Source organism: Carassius auratus, unplaced genomic scaffold (assembly GCF_003368295.1).
Source record: "Carassius auratus strain Wakin unplaced genomic scaffold, ASM336829v1 scaf_tig00049727, whole genome shotgun sequence".
Lineage (NCBI taxonomy): Eukaryota > Metazoa > Chordata > Actinopteri > Cypriniformes > Cyprinidae > Carassius > Carassius auratus.
The window spans coordinates 756-18,294 of NW_020527120.1; the positions used below are offsets into that span (position 1 = coordinate 756).

A 17,539-nucleotide genomic window follows, 5' to 3' on the forward strand; every position below is an offset into this window, starting at 1 on the left:
CAAAAAAAAACGACAGTGTTATTAATCTTTCTCTTTTCGCTATTCACTCTAACTAGGCTACAAAATGTAACTATTTCCATTGTACGCTAAATATTTAAGTGTATTTAAAGTATCTGAATAGTATTCTATTAAGTGAAAGACATAATAAAAGTAAAGGCGTCTTTTGCAGCCAATAAAACTCGACAGAGGCGGATGCAGAACTCTAAAATAGGCGGCTGATGATCATGTTGTGAACAGTCGCAGATGATTGGCGTCTCTTTCAGCCAATGAGAACGCTGAGGGGGCGTGGTATTTCTGCCCGATGCCGCTGCTTTGGGAACAGCTGGAGATGATTGGCGTCGTCTGCAGCCAATGGGAACGCGAGGGGGCGTGGTTTTCTGTGAGCGCCGCTGCTACAGTATGAACAGCTGGAGATGCGCTGTTGTCAAAAGAAGCTCGACGATCATCAGGTGATGTGAACTCAACCAACTCCTCCATTCAGCCGATTCAACTTATTTTGCAGACTCTTCTTAACGACTCCAGCCGACGAGTTAATTGTCAAAATCAGGTAAGATCGCTTTTTTAATAGTATAAAACTGTTATATATTGAGTTAAATTAAATGGCACATGATCAGTAGCCGTAACATAAGTAAATTAATAGAAAATCAAATAAGATGTGACCACTTGATGGTTTAATTTGGGCTGCTAGTGATTATATTATATAGAGAGCTGTATGTGTGTGTGTGTGTTTGTGTGTATGTATGTATGTATGTATATATATATATATATATATGGTATTAACGAATTAAAATACAGTATTTGCATAATAGGACATGATTTGATATACAAACATGCACACATAAATATAAATTGGTATTGCAATAGCTCTCTATATAATATATATATATATAATATATATATATATATATATATATATATATATATATATATATATATATATATATATATTATATAGTGTTATAATATAATTCATATTTTATCATTCATCCTAATGACATATTATTAAAATGGTTATAAGATTATTTATTATTTAGTAATTTATAAATATAAATAATATATTACAATTAATAATGTTTATACATATTAATAATATACAAATATTATAATAATTTGTACAAGTATAGAAACATTATTTAAAAACAAAACAAATTTTGCTAAATAATATAATAGTTTGATAAATATGTATATACAATTAAAGATTTGAAGCATAGAAAATGAGGCCTTTTTTTGCGCTCACTAGTTTTAATCAAGCCACCATCAGCCAGCATGTTACCTTGAGAACATGAGAAACGAATGCATAGCTTTATTTATTCCACAAAGTGTTGTTAACGCTTGCTTTTTTCTCAACAGATTTACAGGTTTAGTGCAGATTTCTGTGTTACTTCAAAATTACTATACCAAAGATACCCAATTATATTTATTGAGTTTGCAAATTCTTTTTTAATTTATTGTCCAAATCTGCAAATATGGCATTCTAAATGTAAATTTTTGTAATATAGACACTCCCTGACAATCAAACCCAGCTCTGCAGTTGTATGCTTCACCACTTAAACAGTTAACAAAGGTCAAAGGGTGAAATCCACCACAAAACACATTTTTGCAATCTAACAGACGTTGTTACACCAGGATGTAAATTTATACCCCAGGGACCTTGTTGCATTTTGCAAAATACAGAAACCATGCATCCAGTTCATATATTGACATTAACCTACTTGGTGTGCATTTACTGCACCAAAACAACTGATAAGGGTGTGCCATAGTCATTTCGAAAGCATATGGAGCCTTTCTTTTGCTCCTTATGCTTCTTAGACCGTTTGCTCTTGTTATTTGGTATGCAAATACGAATCTTACTTGCTATTTTTGGCGCACGCAGGTTTCTCATCCCACCGATACATGCACATACCAACCATTAGCTTCAGCCACCAACAGCTGAACTGTCTGTATTCTACAGGTGCCAGTTGCATATGGTTTTGAAACAGTTTGAAGGGCCATTAGCAAATTATTATTTGCTCTAGCGTTCTAGAGCTCATTTATTTTCAGTCCCCTGCCCAAACAGCTTCGACTAGTCTCGACAGAGGTGTTTGTTGTTGGAGCTCTGATGGTTTTGGCCCCGTGAGGGACCCAGCAATTAGTCCCCTCCGGCCCCAGAGCGAGTGCTGCTCTGCGGGAGCCCGTCAGCGTACCATTGCCACTGTTTGTGTGTATTCTTTTCCACTGTCTGGCCTCTGGGAGAATCTCACAGGAAGCTGAATGTACACCGAGGGCAGACAGGATCCAGAGCTGCAATAGTTGCATTATTACATACTACGTCTTTCATTTTTGAACATTGAATCGCTATTTAATTCCGTGCAAGCTAATTAAATGTGTAAAATAAATTGGTTTTCTTTTTTAAATGTAAATGTGTGTATATATATATATATATATATATATATATATATATATATATATATATATATATATATATATATATATATATATATATATATATATATATATATGACTTTTAGAAAAGGTCCACTTCTCAAACTAACCATCAGTTCGGCGTAAGCAGATCAATGAAAACGTACGAATGGGATCATACGAATTCGCGATCATTTCGCCACAATTAAAAATAGCTTCAGATTGCCATAAGACATTATTTTCTTTCTGTGCAAAAACTAGGCCTTTAGTTCAACAGTTGCATTATTCCAACATCTTTTACTTTTTCATTTTATTTTATATGCAGTCTGAACTGAAGTAGTTCATAAATTTCTGTATGTATGAGCTTATTTAAAAGTAGTAAGTTGAGCAGTGTGTGTTCCGAACATTTAACCACTATTTAATAGTGTGCAAACTATCTGAATTCGTCAAATTAAATACTATTCTTGTTTCTTGAAATAATTTATTTTTGGCATAAATGTACTGGATTTTCAGCAAAGGTTGCCTTTGTTAAAATACACACATAAACACACACACACAAGCAAGAATATATATACAGTATATATTAAAAATAGTGTGCATATATAACATTCAGTCTTGCATTCAGAATTCATAAGTATTCAGTGGAGTAAATTACTGTAATTTTGTATGATTAAATTAATATGAAAATTATTTTTTAGAAAAGGTCCACCTCTGAAATTAACTATAAGCAGATTAATGAAAATGTATAAATTCGCAGGCAGTTTGGCAGAACTTAAAATAATTTATTTGTGGATTTGTGTGTGTGTGTGTGTATCTCTGGAAAAGCTAGACCTTTTTGTTCGCTTGCTATTTCAAATCAAGCCACCATCAGTGTGTTACGAATTTGCCACCAGTTCGCCAAAACTGAAAAAAAAGGTTATGAATATGAGTGTATTGGGCATGATGTTTCTGTCAGTGGTTGTGTCTACAATAGCATCACCAATCAGTTTGTTGATTAGTCTCCTAAAACCTGACTTAAAGCTCGAAACAACAACAAAACATCTTAATGATGCTTAAAGTCGCATTGGTTTGCGAGGAAAGGCTTTCACAAATTTGAGGAACTTTAAACTTAGCCCAACATGTTGTTTGGTGATAGCGATCTTGTCACAAATGCTTCTCACTTCCTCGCATTACATTTATATCTCATGACCAACTGCCCGATAGTGATGCAGGCCACCTGTCAAAGCCTTTTAGGTGTGTGTGTGTCTGTGTATGGAGAATATCATCCTGGTATTCTCTTTATATGGTTATAATGGCACAAAACAAGGATTCCTCCACTTGTCCGTCTGTGTGCCAGAGGGAGGGTGTGAGGGCAACGGGCACTCATGGATCGTGGGAACAGCATCACTCTCTCCGTAAACCTCTGGCTTTGAGATTTTAAAAATAGATGAGGTTACATAAGCCTAATATGAGGGGGAAAAAAAGCATAGCTGAAGTCCTGGGGCTTTTACATTAGCGGTTAGCCACTATGCTAACAGCAGCCTACATGAAATAATACTTTTTTTTTTTTTTTTTTAATAATAAATACTTATAGTGTTTTTGAGCCATACTATAGTAAAGTGCTTGAATAGATTTTTGTGGTAATTCTATAGCTGCTGTATTAATATAAACAAATTACTTTTCCCAATACTGTAGCTTTCTGCAACTATAGGTTATATTATACTACAATACAATGCCGTTTACTGTAGTAAAAAACAAAGTATACTACAGTATTTATTACAGTTTATCAGTTCACTGTAGTTAATACTACAGTATGCTGTAGCATTCATTAACAAAGTGTTGTAAATACTATAAAATATACAGTATAATGCACTTTACTATAGCATGGTTCAAAAACACTATAGTATTTACTATAAATTACTATAGTATTTGTTTCATGTGGAATTAGTCGGTCTGAAAGACGGGATTGATAACTAATACATTAGCAAAGCCAAATATATGACTGTATTTCACTGATTTATAGGCCTATGTGAAAACTGTTAAGTCTAATGAAGCTATTAGCTTAGCGTACATACCAGATGTATCGGTTTTTGCAGTTTTTGCAATGAATTGTGATTATTTTTAACATCAGATAAGGATCATTCTTGTTTAGGTACATGAAGATATTTTCTACTTAAGGTTTTTTGCTTTCTATGTCAGCTACTAGAATCTCAATGCTGTTTAATGCAGCGAACACCTTAGCAGATTCTAGCTACAATGCCATAATTTACCAAAATGTTAGCTACTACGAATTTAGCTTAAAAATAGTCATTCTGCTGTGACTTAATGATCAAACATGCATGAAAATAGCAAAGCAGATGTGCTAAGTGGAGAATTTTAATGTTATTTGAAGCCAAAACTAAATGAAGAGTTAGCTTTAGCTACTAGCATCTTACTAGGCTCCTTCTAGATCTGTGAAATACATCACTTACGTTCCCCATCTGGTTTAAACCTGTCAGTTTCCAATGACTGTTGTCTCTCATCTATTAAACTTTACATTTCTCCCCACACCCCCACCCCAGCCCCTAAAATTAACTGTTGGTGTCCGTTTCGCTCATGAGAGAACAGGGGGTGGACAGGAACTTTCCCTTCATCGAAACGCACTATTATTTTAAGTGCGGTTGTAACGCTAATACAAACTTCATTCTACCTTTAAATGGAGATGACATATTTTTAACCCATGCCCTGTGGAAATGCTCATGTTTGTGCTGGGATAACCCAGACTGCGGGGGTGTTAGCCTGGGCGCACGGGTTAACTTTACTCCCAACTGACCCTCTGGAGGGTATAAGTACACAAACGTCTGTAATTCGTGCTTTGGGAAGTTGGGTTGGTAGTTGGTATTGGCTGAACACATCACACATGAGCAGTTCCCACTATATTTACAAAAGCAATACATGTAATGATGTTACTGCAGCAATATGACAGGCAATGAATTGTGCACATACATTTCATTATATGTATATAGCAATATATAATATGTAGCCTATATTTTATTATATTATTTTATATGTTAAATGTTATTTGTTTTATTTCTTTATTATGCTGTAAACGGTGAAAACAAATAGAAATGACACACATTCTACTACTAAATAAAATTTTTCCTTCTGTCCTGCTGATTTAGGAAAAAACCCGCTCCAAACACAAAGCATCATGGGGCGGAAGAAAATACAGATCTCTCGGATTCTTGACCAGCGAAACCGACAGGTTTGTACTTGTTTTATTTCATGCTGTTAAAATACATGTAATGGCATCTGAACATATTTTATTTCTATAATATAGCCTAGACTTTTTGTTGCTTGAAACTGAATATTTTGTAGGAAATAATGTAAGGCGAGTTTGATTTTAACAATTAGGATTTGATTGCTGGATGTTATCCTGTATTATTATCTAGGACCCTTTTTTTGTAATATTTCACCCCTTCACAGAACAATATTTAAAACAATATTTCATTTTGATCAAGATTTTTTGATAACACTTTAGTATAGGGACCAATTCTCACTACCAACTAGTTGCTTATTAGCATGCCTATTATTAACATATTGTCTGTTTATTAGTACTTATAAAGCACATATTCTGTGCACTCTGTTCCCAATACCTAAACTAAGCAACGCCCATTAGCTGTTATAAATTCACTGTAAACCACGGCCTTTTGGGGGTTATTGCTTTTATAAAATGGTTATTCCATATATGTAGTAAGGTTTCAGAAAAGAAAACAGAGCAAATAAAGTGTAGTGATATAAATAAAAACAGAATTCTTCAACCAAACAATGTAGTTCCTCAGAAACAGTTGTGGTTCCAAAAAAAAAAAAAGGTTGCCAAGCAACACAGAAGTAAACAAAGGTGTATGTTTGTAGTGTAATTTACAAAGGCTTGACCAATCAGAATCAAGGACCGGAACTATATGTTTTATAACAACTATTAATAAGCAACAAATTAGGAGTTTATTGAAGCAAAAGTCATAGTTAATGGTTTATTAATAATGAGAATTGGACCTTAAAATAAAGTGTGACTGATTTTTTGAAATATAAAAAATTATGAAAACAACTTTTTTTAATAAAACCAAGGGCGTTTCCATTGAATATGATTTCATGTTGTATATTAATCTATATATCTTTATTGTTCATATATCTGACAAAAAAAAAATGGGGCTTGCTTACTTTTCATACCATCAGTGATTCAATTATGTAATTTTTTTTACACTTTCGCCATTCTCACACAAAGGTCCATGTTAGACGGTAGACTTTTGCTCTACATAAGAATGTGGTATTTTAATCCAGGGCAAAAGACCTTGAGGTGTGAAACATGGGCTTTGCTATGGGGCGAAGACAACGTATGTCCAAAAAAAGACTCCAAAACGATACACAGCGTGAGAAGTCAAACCATTATTGCTTTGTGGCATCTATCAGACGTTTCTGTAACAATAGTCCTGTGGTTTGTTCTCTTCTTCAAGGTGACATTTACCAAGCGCAAATTTGGTCTGATGAAAAAGGCCTACGAGCTGAGCGTGTTGTGCGACTGCGAGATCGCTCTTATCATCTTCAACAGCACTAACCGTCTTTTCCAGTACGCCAGCACCGATATGGACAAAGTGCTGTTAAAGTACACCGAATACAGCGAACCTCACGAGAGCCGCACAAACACTGACATACTGGAGGTACATGCCAAATCTCGCCCTTCTGAAGTGTGTTCATTATTAGTATGTTACCAAATCAGATGAGCTACTGCTACGGTTTTACTGTGCTTAATATAATTGTAACATAACCAAACAAAGTCCCACAATTAGTTTGTAATTACAAATGAAGCTGGAGATGTTTTGCCCTGAACATCATATAGAAATGCATGCATATTTAAAAGTACTGGCAAATAAATAAAGCTTTATCTTACATTGTGTTTTCATATTATTTATAAATTATTTTATTTTAATGAAATAGTTTTATTCAGCAAATGATGCTTTTTTTTAAATTGATCAAAAGTGCCAGTAAAGACATTTAAAAGGTCACAAAGTTTTCTGTTTCAAAGGAAATGCTGTTCATGTGAACTTTCTGCTTATCAAAGAGTTCTGACAAAAATTGCACATTTTGCACAAAAATATTAAGCAGCATAACTGTTTTCAAGATTGATAATTATAATAAAAGCATCAAATCCGCATATTAGAATTATATCTGAAGAATCGTGTGACACAGAAGACTGCAGTAATGATGCTAAAAATTCACTTTTGATCACATAAATAAATGACATTTTAAAATATACTAAAATAGAAAACACATTCAAAATTGTAAATATTTCACAATATTCCTTTTTTTTTTTTTTTACTGTATTTTGATCAAATAAATGCAACCCTTGGTGAGCATAAGAGACTTCTTTCTCTCTCTCTCTTTATATATGTGTGTGTATGTTTGTGTTCGACTTCGAATTCAGTCGATGCCTGATCCAATTCTTCCTCCTTTACCCCAAATTCTCTCTTTTCCCCTCTCTTTCGTTCTCTTTCTCTTTGAGTGCTCCAGACTTTGAGAAGGAAAGGAATGGGGCTGGATAATTCAGAGCTCGATCAGGAAGACAGTGTGACGATGGGAACGGAGAAATACCACGACAGCATGGACCTCTCCATCGCTCGCCAACGTTACTATGTTAGTAGAATGGAAATGAACCAAATGCCTGTGTTTATCTGACAGGAATGCCTAAAGTAATGTTATAAATCCACTCACAGGCTCCTTCGCTCTTGCCTTCGGAAGTGATGGGTGCAAGTACCGAAAACGGCTACAGCAACTCCTCCAATCCAAACCTTGGTTCACATCGGACTCCGTCCTACAAACCTTTGTGTACCAGACCGGGCTCAACCGGTTCTGTCAGCTCCAACTCCCATCCGGCTCTCATGGGACCACATGCAGGTAAGGTCCATGTCTTATTAAATGGCCAAGTCATTTTCAAATATTTGATAACATGACTAGGCTTAAATAAAGGCTATGTTTAAAGGTACACTATGTAAACTTTACGCAGTAAACATAGTATGTAACATAGTAATACTCTCTAGCTGTTGAAGCATTAAAACGGCAAGTAATTTGAAAAGGAACATTGTTGTGATAATTACTGTAAGTGAGATGTTATTCATATTATTGTTATTACATACGTGTTATTGTTATTCTTAAACATTGTGTTGAGTACTTAGTCAATACATAGCAGATGTGATGCAAACTATGTGGATGATTCATGATTTATTATGGGTACTGTCGCTTTTGCTTTTTGCTTGCATACTCTTTTTAGTTCACGGTTTAGTTGTGGTTTCAAGCTAATTCCACTGCGAATAGCAATATGGAAGGCAGACGGGGCCAGAAGTCTTTAAACGGAAAGGTTCGTTGTGTTAATGCGACCATTTTGGACGCATTGTTTGTATGTGTATTTTGTATGACACTCACATTCTGGCCATGTTAAGGTGTCAGTTTCTGCCGTGTTTCTATAGTATGTGTAAAGACGCACAGTTTTTACCAAATTTGAACTTGTGTCTCAACGCGCGCACATTCTGGTCGTGTTCGAATGTGTAATACTTTTCAAAGCAGATTTACCTTAAGTAGATTTACTCACATAGTAATACTTTTTTTAGTTTATTGCGCCATTGCTTTAGTGATATCTACTGTACTAGAATCAATTAATGTAACAATATAAATTAAGACTTTTTTTTTTACCTGAGAATGTTGAACTAAACAACTAAAACAAAGCACAAGACTGACGTCACTCAATATAGCTCAAGAACAAATATAATTTGTGAGTTTTGCATATGTGCCTTCCAGTGTACGATTATGACAACCACCATGAATAAACATTATGTCTGATGTTTATAAACATACAATGCCTTGCGAAAGTATTCATACCTCTTCTCTTTTTTTAAAGTTTTGTTATGTTGCAGCCTTATGTTAAACTGCTTTAAGTTACTTTTTTGCCATATCAATCTACACTCCATACACCATAATGGTAAAGCACAAAACAGGTTTTTAACATCTTTGCAAAAAAAAAAAAAAAAAGATTTTATTGCATAAGTATTTACACCCTTATCTGGGACAGTTGAAATTTAGCTCGGGTATGATTTAGAAAGGCACACATGCCTTAATAATAGGTCCAATAGCTAATAATGCATATCAGAGTAAAAACCAGCCTGTAGAGCTCAGAAACAGGTTTGCGTCAAGCCACACATCTGAAGAAGAGTTCAGAAAAGCTTTATGTTTCATTGAAGGTTCACAGAAACATGTAGTATCTGTTACACTTAATGAAAAAAGTTTGAAACAACCAGGACTCTTCCTAGAGCTGGCCTTCTGGCAAAACTGAGCAATTGACGGAGAAGGGCTTTGGTTAGAGTGTTGATCAACCTGATGGTCGCTCTAGTTGAGCTTCGTGATCATATGTGGAGACAGGAGAAACCTACAGAAGGAGAAACATCACTGCATCACTCCACAGATCTGGGCTTTGTGGCTGTGTGGCCAAACTCAAACCTCTCCCCAGTGAAGACGCATGCAAACACACTTGCAAAAAAGCTCCTAAATGACCCCCAGACTGTGAAAAACAAGATTCTCTGGTCTGATGAACCTCAATTCTAAGCATCTTGTTTGAAGGAAACCACCTGCAGAGTACCATCCCAAAAGTAAAGTGTTAGCAGCCTCATGCTGTGGGGCTGTACTTCAGCGGGACTTGTCAGAGTAGAAGAAACACTCAATCAAAGAGATAGCCTTAATGAAAACCTAGTCCAGAGCATTCAGAAGCTCAGACTGGGCAGAGGGTTAACCCTCCAACAGGCCAATGACCCTAAGAGCTCACCAAGAGTGGCTTATAGACAACTCTGTGAATGTTCTTGAATGGCCCAGCCAGAGCCTGAGCTTGAACCCTATCAAATATTTCTGGAGAAACCTGAAAATGTGCATCTGCCCCCATCCAAGGTGACAGGGGTGAAAAGGTGAAGAAGTGAAGAGAAGAACGGCAGATAATTGACAAATGCCGATGAGCAAAGCTTGTTGTTACGTTCCCCCTCAGTGTCCAGGGGTCAGAAGGGGAAGTAAGACATCAAACAAAAAAAGAGGAGGAGGAGGCTGTAAATGTGCTTCAGCTAAGTGCGGAGTTAAGGGTATGAATACTTACGCAATGTACTTATTTCATTTTATTTTTATACATTTACGAAGTTGTGACAATTCTGTTTTTGCTTTGTCAATATGTTGTATGGAGTGTAGACTGCTGTGGGATAAAAAAAAGTTATTTAATTAAAGGGCTTTAACAAAAGGCAGCAAAATAACAAAACCTGAGAAAATAAATACTTTTAAAAAGTACCGTATAAACTAACATACCATAATGCCACAAATGCAATATAGTCTCAAATATAGCAATTTCCTTGGTTGTTGTGCGTGTTGTCACATTAACACGGACGAACAGTGCAGTCACATTTTCCAGGTACCATTAAAATACTTTTGGCCCCATCCACCTTCCACACAGCAATCACCAGATCTTTTTGCCTTTATTTACTGATATGATGAAAACACGCACAGACTAATTATGAAAATAGAGCAGAAAGTTTCCTGCGAAATCTACCCTAATAACTTTACATGTTAATAATTATTACAGGCTTACTAAAGTGGTTTAGGTAAAAAACAAACAAAGAAAAAAACATGTAATTTATGATGTACTTGCGATTTCGTTAATTGTAAAAAAAAAAAAAAAAAAGTAACATAGTGTGGCTTTTACTACATAAACTACTGTATATGTACCGCTTAAACCATATTTCTGTTGCGCTAAGCGTTTTGTGGAGGCCAACCACTAAAACTGTTTACCGTATCGTACTTATTATAGCCATTATCAAATGGGGTTACACAGAAAGGCAGTGGGGAACGGTCCCCGAGTGGAGTATTTTAGTACTTGCGCACAGGAAGTTCTCATATGTGAAACAGCCCACCATCTCAACCACGCACACATACAGACACTCGTACGAAACAGTAGCTGAAGACAGAGCTGTGGTTTCTGAGCAGAATGTCACACCTGCTGGACTTTTTGATGCTGTGCCTCTTCATCTCCATATTACTATTAGCAGTGCTGCATTGGAATGTTCTGCTCAAAGTGACCTGTGGTCAGAATCCATGCTATACAAGCAAGCTGAAGTCTGCAATATTATTTAAATTTATAATATTCATAATATTTAGTTTATAATATGTCATAAAATGTATCAATTTTATTTTATAATATTACTTTGATGTATAATATTCAATATTTAGTTCAGAATATTTGTAATATTATAATGTTTAATTTATAATATTTAAAAAATATCGCTTTAAATATAATACAATATTTATTTACCATGCTTTTATTTATTTTGTGTACTTTTCAAATGCTATTTATTTATTTAACATACATTTAAACATTTATATATTCAGACAAAGATTATCTTTTTTAAAAGAAAAATATAATTTTAAAAACTGTGATATAATCTAGAAGTTGAAGAGTGCCAATAATTCATTTTTATATTTTTGAGTGAAAATTACTGTATGTCAGCTGTAATAATATTTAAAAAACTTTTTAAAGTGTATTTAAGAAATTGACTTCAAAAAGTTGCGATGAAATATGAGATGCTATTTATTTTTAAGCTATTTATAAATTATTGATTATTTATATAAATATATATTTACTTATTTATATATATTATTTATTGACAAAAATAATATTACATTGTTATATTTATTTTTACTTTAGCTAAAGTGTGAAATAAACAAAAAACAATTTTTGTTAAATTATTATTATTATTAATAACTGTCTATCAGTTGCAACAGTACTGGCAACGAAATCAAGGAAAATGGCACTTGAGAACCTTTATTTTTTATTTTTATATATTTTTTTTAATCCCAACCAATCTGTAATTGTGTTAAATTATGCAGGATGTTTAAAATTATGATTTTAAACATAAATTGTGTGTATAAAGGACACATGAAATGCATTCTTTGAAAGTAGCCTTATCAAGACATTCAGGGCCATCATGACAAGTGTTTCCAGGTGTCAAGCTAGATAGTGAATAAACGTCATCTGAGAAGGAAAACTTCTCCTTTCAGTGAACGATAGAGAGAGTAGGAGAGAGAAACTGAAAAAATCATTTCAACCACATCTTGTTTTTCACTTCCTATATGACTATGAAGGTCTGGGCTACTCGATGTTCTCTCATGGCAACCTGAGCAGGGCCTTGGAGATGAAGACTCCGCCCCCTCTGAATATGGCCAATGATGGACGGCGCATCGACGCTCACGGTGGACTCTGTGGAACCCGCAGTAATCTGGCCAATGCTGTGAGAGAGTCTACAAAAGTACTCACTCGTGCACTGAAATGACTGTTTTGTCACTAAAACAGAACTTAACGTCACTGTACTTAACTTTAGCACAGAGGAAGAGGCAGCTTTACCTTTATATTTCCTAGTGACACTAATATCAGTCTTTTATAAATGAATCATTGACAGTGGGTATAAAAAGTGTAAGAGAGCAGTTACTGATGTACATTTAAATGAAATTACTGATGAAAAGTTTTATGACATTTCTAAATAGACATTTCATTATGACCAATTATAGATTAATAATACATTGTTCTCTATTATGAAATGTTCATAATAGAGAACAATGTATTATTATTCATCTAAAATATAAAGTATATACATTTATAATATTAATATTTGTCATATCAATTTCATATTATCATTTAATAAATTACGTACTATGTTAATGCATAGTTGTTTTTTTTCATTTTCAATTTAGATATTATTATAATTATGAAAATAATTATATGAGTAAAAGTTTTAAATTAGTTCTGTCAACGATTCATTGCGATTAATCGCATCCAAAATAAACGTTTTTGTTTACATAATTTATGTGTGTACTGTGTATATTTATTATATATATATATATATATATATATATATATATATATATATATATATATATATATATATATATATAAATACACACACATGAGGTATAAATAATACCAAAATATTTTGAAAATATTTACATGTATACATTTATATTCATATTATTGATATTATATATAAATATCTTATATAATAAAATCTTTAAAATATACATGCATGGGTGCCTTTTTATATATACATAATAAATATACACAGTACTCACACATATATTATGTAAACAAAAACTTTTATTTTGGAAGCGATTAATCGCGATTAATCGCTTGACAGCATTCATTTAAATATAGGCATTTAATAATTAAGACATTTAATTTATTACAGTAATGTTTGTCGTATCGGTTTTATAAATTACAGTATCATTAGTTCATAAAAATATAATGTCTTTTGATAGCATTAAGATTTTTTTTTTACATGTACAGTAACTAATGATATGATATATAATGTAGCAATATATTATAACATTATTTCATTATGATATTGATATTTAATATACTGATAATTTGGTCATTATTTACCTTTTCTTTTCCTTTGGTCCCCATCTAGAGAGTACTCTATCAGAGTATGCATGCTGGGGGCCACATGATGGCGATGGGGAAGACAGGCTTACTCGGGCACAGTCTGGGCAACTACGGGGCTTCAGGTGGGGGCCCAATCCTTATTCACAGCACTTACTGCAAAATGATATTACAGGGACAAAAATACTGTCATGCGACATGTAACACTTTTTTCAAATAATTCTAATTATCAACAAAACATCATTGTGCACAATGAACATTTATTCATATATTCTCTGCTTAAAAGGAAGCACTAACAGTCAGTTTCTGGTTTAGAATACAGCAACCCCAGTTACACCGTGGGTTATCAGCGCAATTCTATGAATACCTGGCAACCTTTGTCTCATCAGGACACCCACCAGTCCATGATCAGCCCTGGGTGAGAAATGCCTTAATTACCATACATTTAATCATAGACCATTTATTATATTATATTATATTATATTATATTATATTATATTATATTATATTATATTATATTTAATTTATTTATTTTTAATCTGTACATTTATTTGTAGGTATTTGATATTTTATTTTATCATTTCATTTATAATTATCGAATTATTTCTGTCACTCAAATGTCATGCTCATGTCATTGTCCACAGGATGGCATCAGGAGGAAACTGTTCTTACCCGTCCCAGTGCTCCTCCCCTTCCTCACCGCCACACCCCTCCCTCAACCTGAGCATCAAATCAGAGCGCACCTCTCCTGAGCACATGCTCTCGGCCACGCCCCCCAGCCGTCACATGCTGCAGCACTCACCAATGGAAGAGCCCAAGGCCACCAGCTGCCCTCCGTCAGAGGAATACTCCGCTGTGGAGAGGGACGAGATGCAGAAGAGCGGTTACTCCGGCCAGCATGGCCCAAACAGAGAACCTGGAGAGGGGAAGAGCCACCAGCCTCTGAAGCAACCTGACGCCAATAATGGATGGATAAGATAATCTCCACAACCGTTTCTTTTCATTTCTTAAAGGAACAGTACACCCAGTAATTCAAATTTGCTGAACATTTACTCACCCTCAGACAATGCAGTATGTAGGCTAGACGAGTTGTTTTCTTCATCAGAACAGATTTGGAGAAATTCATGATGGTGAATGGGTGCCGTCAGAATGAGAGTCCAAACAGCTGATAAAAACATCTCAGTAATGCACACGACTTGAGTTTATCAACTAACATTTTGTAAAGTGAAAAGCTGCTAGTTTGTTTACTAAATACATAACTTAAAAACAGTGCTTCTGGCCAAAATATAAGTCTGTAATCCATAACAATGCTTCCTCCAGTGAAAAAGTCCATCTCCTGCTGTCTTTTTACATGAGAATCCACTGATTTCTTTACAACTGATTTGGACTGTTTTCACTTGTAAACGAAGCTTTATCTGGGCATAATTGTCTCCTGATTCAGACGAGGCAACAGTGGAGAAAGCAATATTATGGTTAGAGAGACTGGTATTTTAGCCAGAAGCAACGGTTTGAAATTAAAAACTTCTTGTTAGATTTGTTTAGAAACATGCAGCTTTTCACTTCACAAGATGTTAGTTGATAAACTCGAGTTGTGTGCATTACTGAGATGTTTTTATCAGCTGTTTGGAGAATCATTCTGACGGCACCCATTCACTGCTGATGATCCATTGGTGAGCAAGTGATTTACTGCTAAATTTCTACAACATGCATCATATTCCTCATTAATATTAAATTCTTCACGTTCAAATACACACAAACATGAATCTTGTTTTTATTAATCAATTATTATTATTTTTATTTTGTATTAATACCATCACTTCACCAGAGCAGCATTCACATCAGTGCTGACCCTGTTTAGAAATGTGATTCCTCATTTTCCTCACATAGTGTAAATTACTGTAGAGTTCATGTAAATGATCTTCACTCAGGACAGACCGCTTTTCTACTTTCACACCAAAGGGTTTTTAATAAGAAAAAAGAAAAGAAAACGATGTTGTCTTGATTATTCGTCAAATTAATTTGCATTATTTCTGGCATTACTTATACATTATGTAATATTTTAATTTCTTAGCTTATGGTTTTCACTTGTGCTTGCCTTATCAGTTTGTGTGAATGATGCATATACCATCATGTCTCTTCCTGAAGTATTGTCAGTTGAAGTTTGTTACAATGGCCACAAGAGGGCACATAAACATATCATGCATCCGAATGCTTCTTGTTGACATGACATTGTAACCTAACCTTTATTTTATAATGAATAAATAAACGCATTTGTACATCTTGAGTAGTGTGTCATTTGTTAAGGCATATTGGTGTATAAGGTCATCATTTGTCAACACTTTGCATTTCTTAAATCAGTGGCACTTGGGGCCCACTAGATGGCCTCAGTAAGCTTTCTTATTTACCTAAATATACTGACTTAAAACGTAATGATTGAAAATTATTATAAGAGGTAGTTATAGTAGAATAACTTTCAAATGGTGAAACAGACTGGAGCACTACATTAACCAATAAGCATTTTACTTTATTAGTTGTATGTAATGAGGTGATGATTGGGGGAGTATAAAAAGAAATGACGACCACTTCAGTAAAGTTTTCCCGCCAAAAGGTAAAAGGCTATTCTTTGACAACTTTCCTGGAGACTGTAGATACTTTGCATATTTGGCATTTATGTGGTGTGCATTGAAGTATCATGGTACAGGTTAGGTTAAACTTGTACCTAATAACTTGACATAAATGAAAACTAAGTTGTAAGAGTCAGCGTTTTGAGCGTTCATAAACACTTCAATTTTCACAAATAATACGTTTTCCATAGTTTCACCCAATGAAAGACAGTTGGAAAACGTATATTTTAAAGGTAAACGTATTTTGACACAACAAGGGTAAAACTGTTGAAAACGGTCTGGAAATACATATTTTAGTGTTTAATTGACTTAGCGAATTCAAAGTAACATTTTAAACTGACTTTTAACGTTTGTTTACCTTTGCTTTCAAATTAAACATGGCGGGAAGCCGTTAAAAATCACCATTAGCGCCATTTTAAACGGCTTTTTAGCTTAATAGTCTGACATACAATAAATGAACATCATCTCCATATATCAGTAAAGTCGACAGTTTGAGTGTGTTATTATCAGACATTCTAGCAGATCTTGTTTCTGTCAGATCTCTCCTGTTACACTACTGATTATAATCATCATACAATAATACAAACACTGCAGCTATGTCTGCACACAGTTTTATATTCAAATCCCATTTCTCACACACCCATCCACGCCATCTTGAACCCCTTGAGCTATTAAAAAGCAGAAAATTGGCTGGAATTAGCCATCTCTCCGGCTCGTCAGCACAGCCTACCATACCACGGTTGAAAAGAGGGCTACAGAGGTCACGTCTGGGCAGGTCTCGGGGGAGGGCGATGGGGCGAGTCTGCGGGGCACGTCTGAATGGTCCTAGGTCCAGTCCCTATAGCAACAGTCGGGTCTCAGACTGGGCCTCCTGACAGATGCACATAATTAATGTGATTATATAGATATGTCAACCCCGTCACCCTCCACTTCATTAAACCAGACAGGGCCTCCAGACGTGTCATCAACCAGCCCGACGTGGGGAAAAAAATCTGTCTGAGTTATTTGGTGATGAGACATTATTGGGACAGCAACGGTCTGGTGGCGAGAC

General features: G+C 34.7%; 1 protein-coding gene across 2 annotated transcripts; it reads left to right on the forward strand.

The window, feature by feature from the left end:
• Positions 1 to 425: 425 nt before the first annotated feature.
• LOC113089374 (myocyte-specific enhancer factor 2B) lies at positions 426 to 16,148 on the forward strand. Of its 2 annotated transcripts, none has more exons than XM_026256001.1 (9): positions 426 to 547; positions 5,541 to 5,623; positions 6,870 to 7,073; positions 7,924 to 8,046; positions 8,127 to 8,307; positions 12,574 to 12,737; positions 13,893 to 13,989; positions 14,180 to 14,282; positions 14,509 to 16,148. In XM_026256001.1, the coding sequence occupies exons 2-9, from the start codon at positions 5,570 to 5,572 to the stop codon at positions 14,843 to 14,845; spliced, it is 1,263 nt and encodes a 420-aa protein (XP_026111786.1). In that variant the 5' UTR covers positions 426 to 547; positions 5,541 to 5,569; the 3' UTR covers positions 14,846 to 16,148. The 2 variants fall into 2 exon arrangements, with proteins under 2 accessions (XP_026111786.1, XP_026111787.1); XM_026256002.1 differs by having other exon boundaries at positions 12,574 to 12,719.
• Positions 16,149 to 17,539: the final 1,391 nt, after the last annotated feature.

What these genes read in the sequence shown, in the direction of transcription:
- LOC113089374 (XM_026256001.1), top strand. Translation starts at nt 5,570, where the DNA reads ATGGGGCGGAAGAAAATACAGATCTCTCGGATTCTTGACCAGCGAAAC. An exon ending in CAAACACTGACATACTGGAG is followed by an intron (nt 7,074 to 7,923) that starts GTACATGCCAAA and finishes TGAGTGCTCCAG; the next exon opens with ACTTTGAGAAGGAAAGGAAT. An exon ending in CAGTCCATGATCAGCCCTGG is followed by an intron (nt 14,283 to 14,508) that starts GTGAGAAATGCC and finishes CATTGTCCACAG; the next exon opens with GATGGCATCAGGAGGAAACT.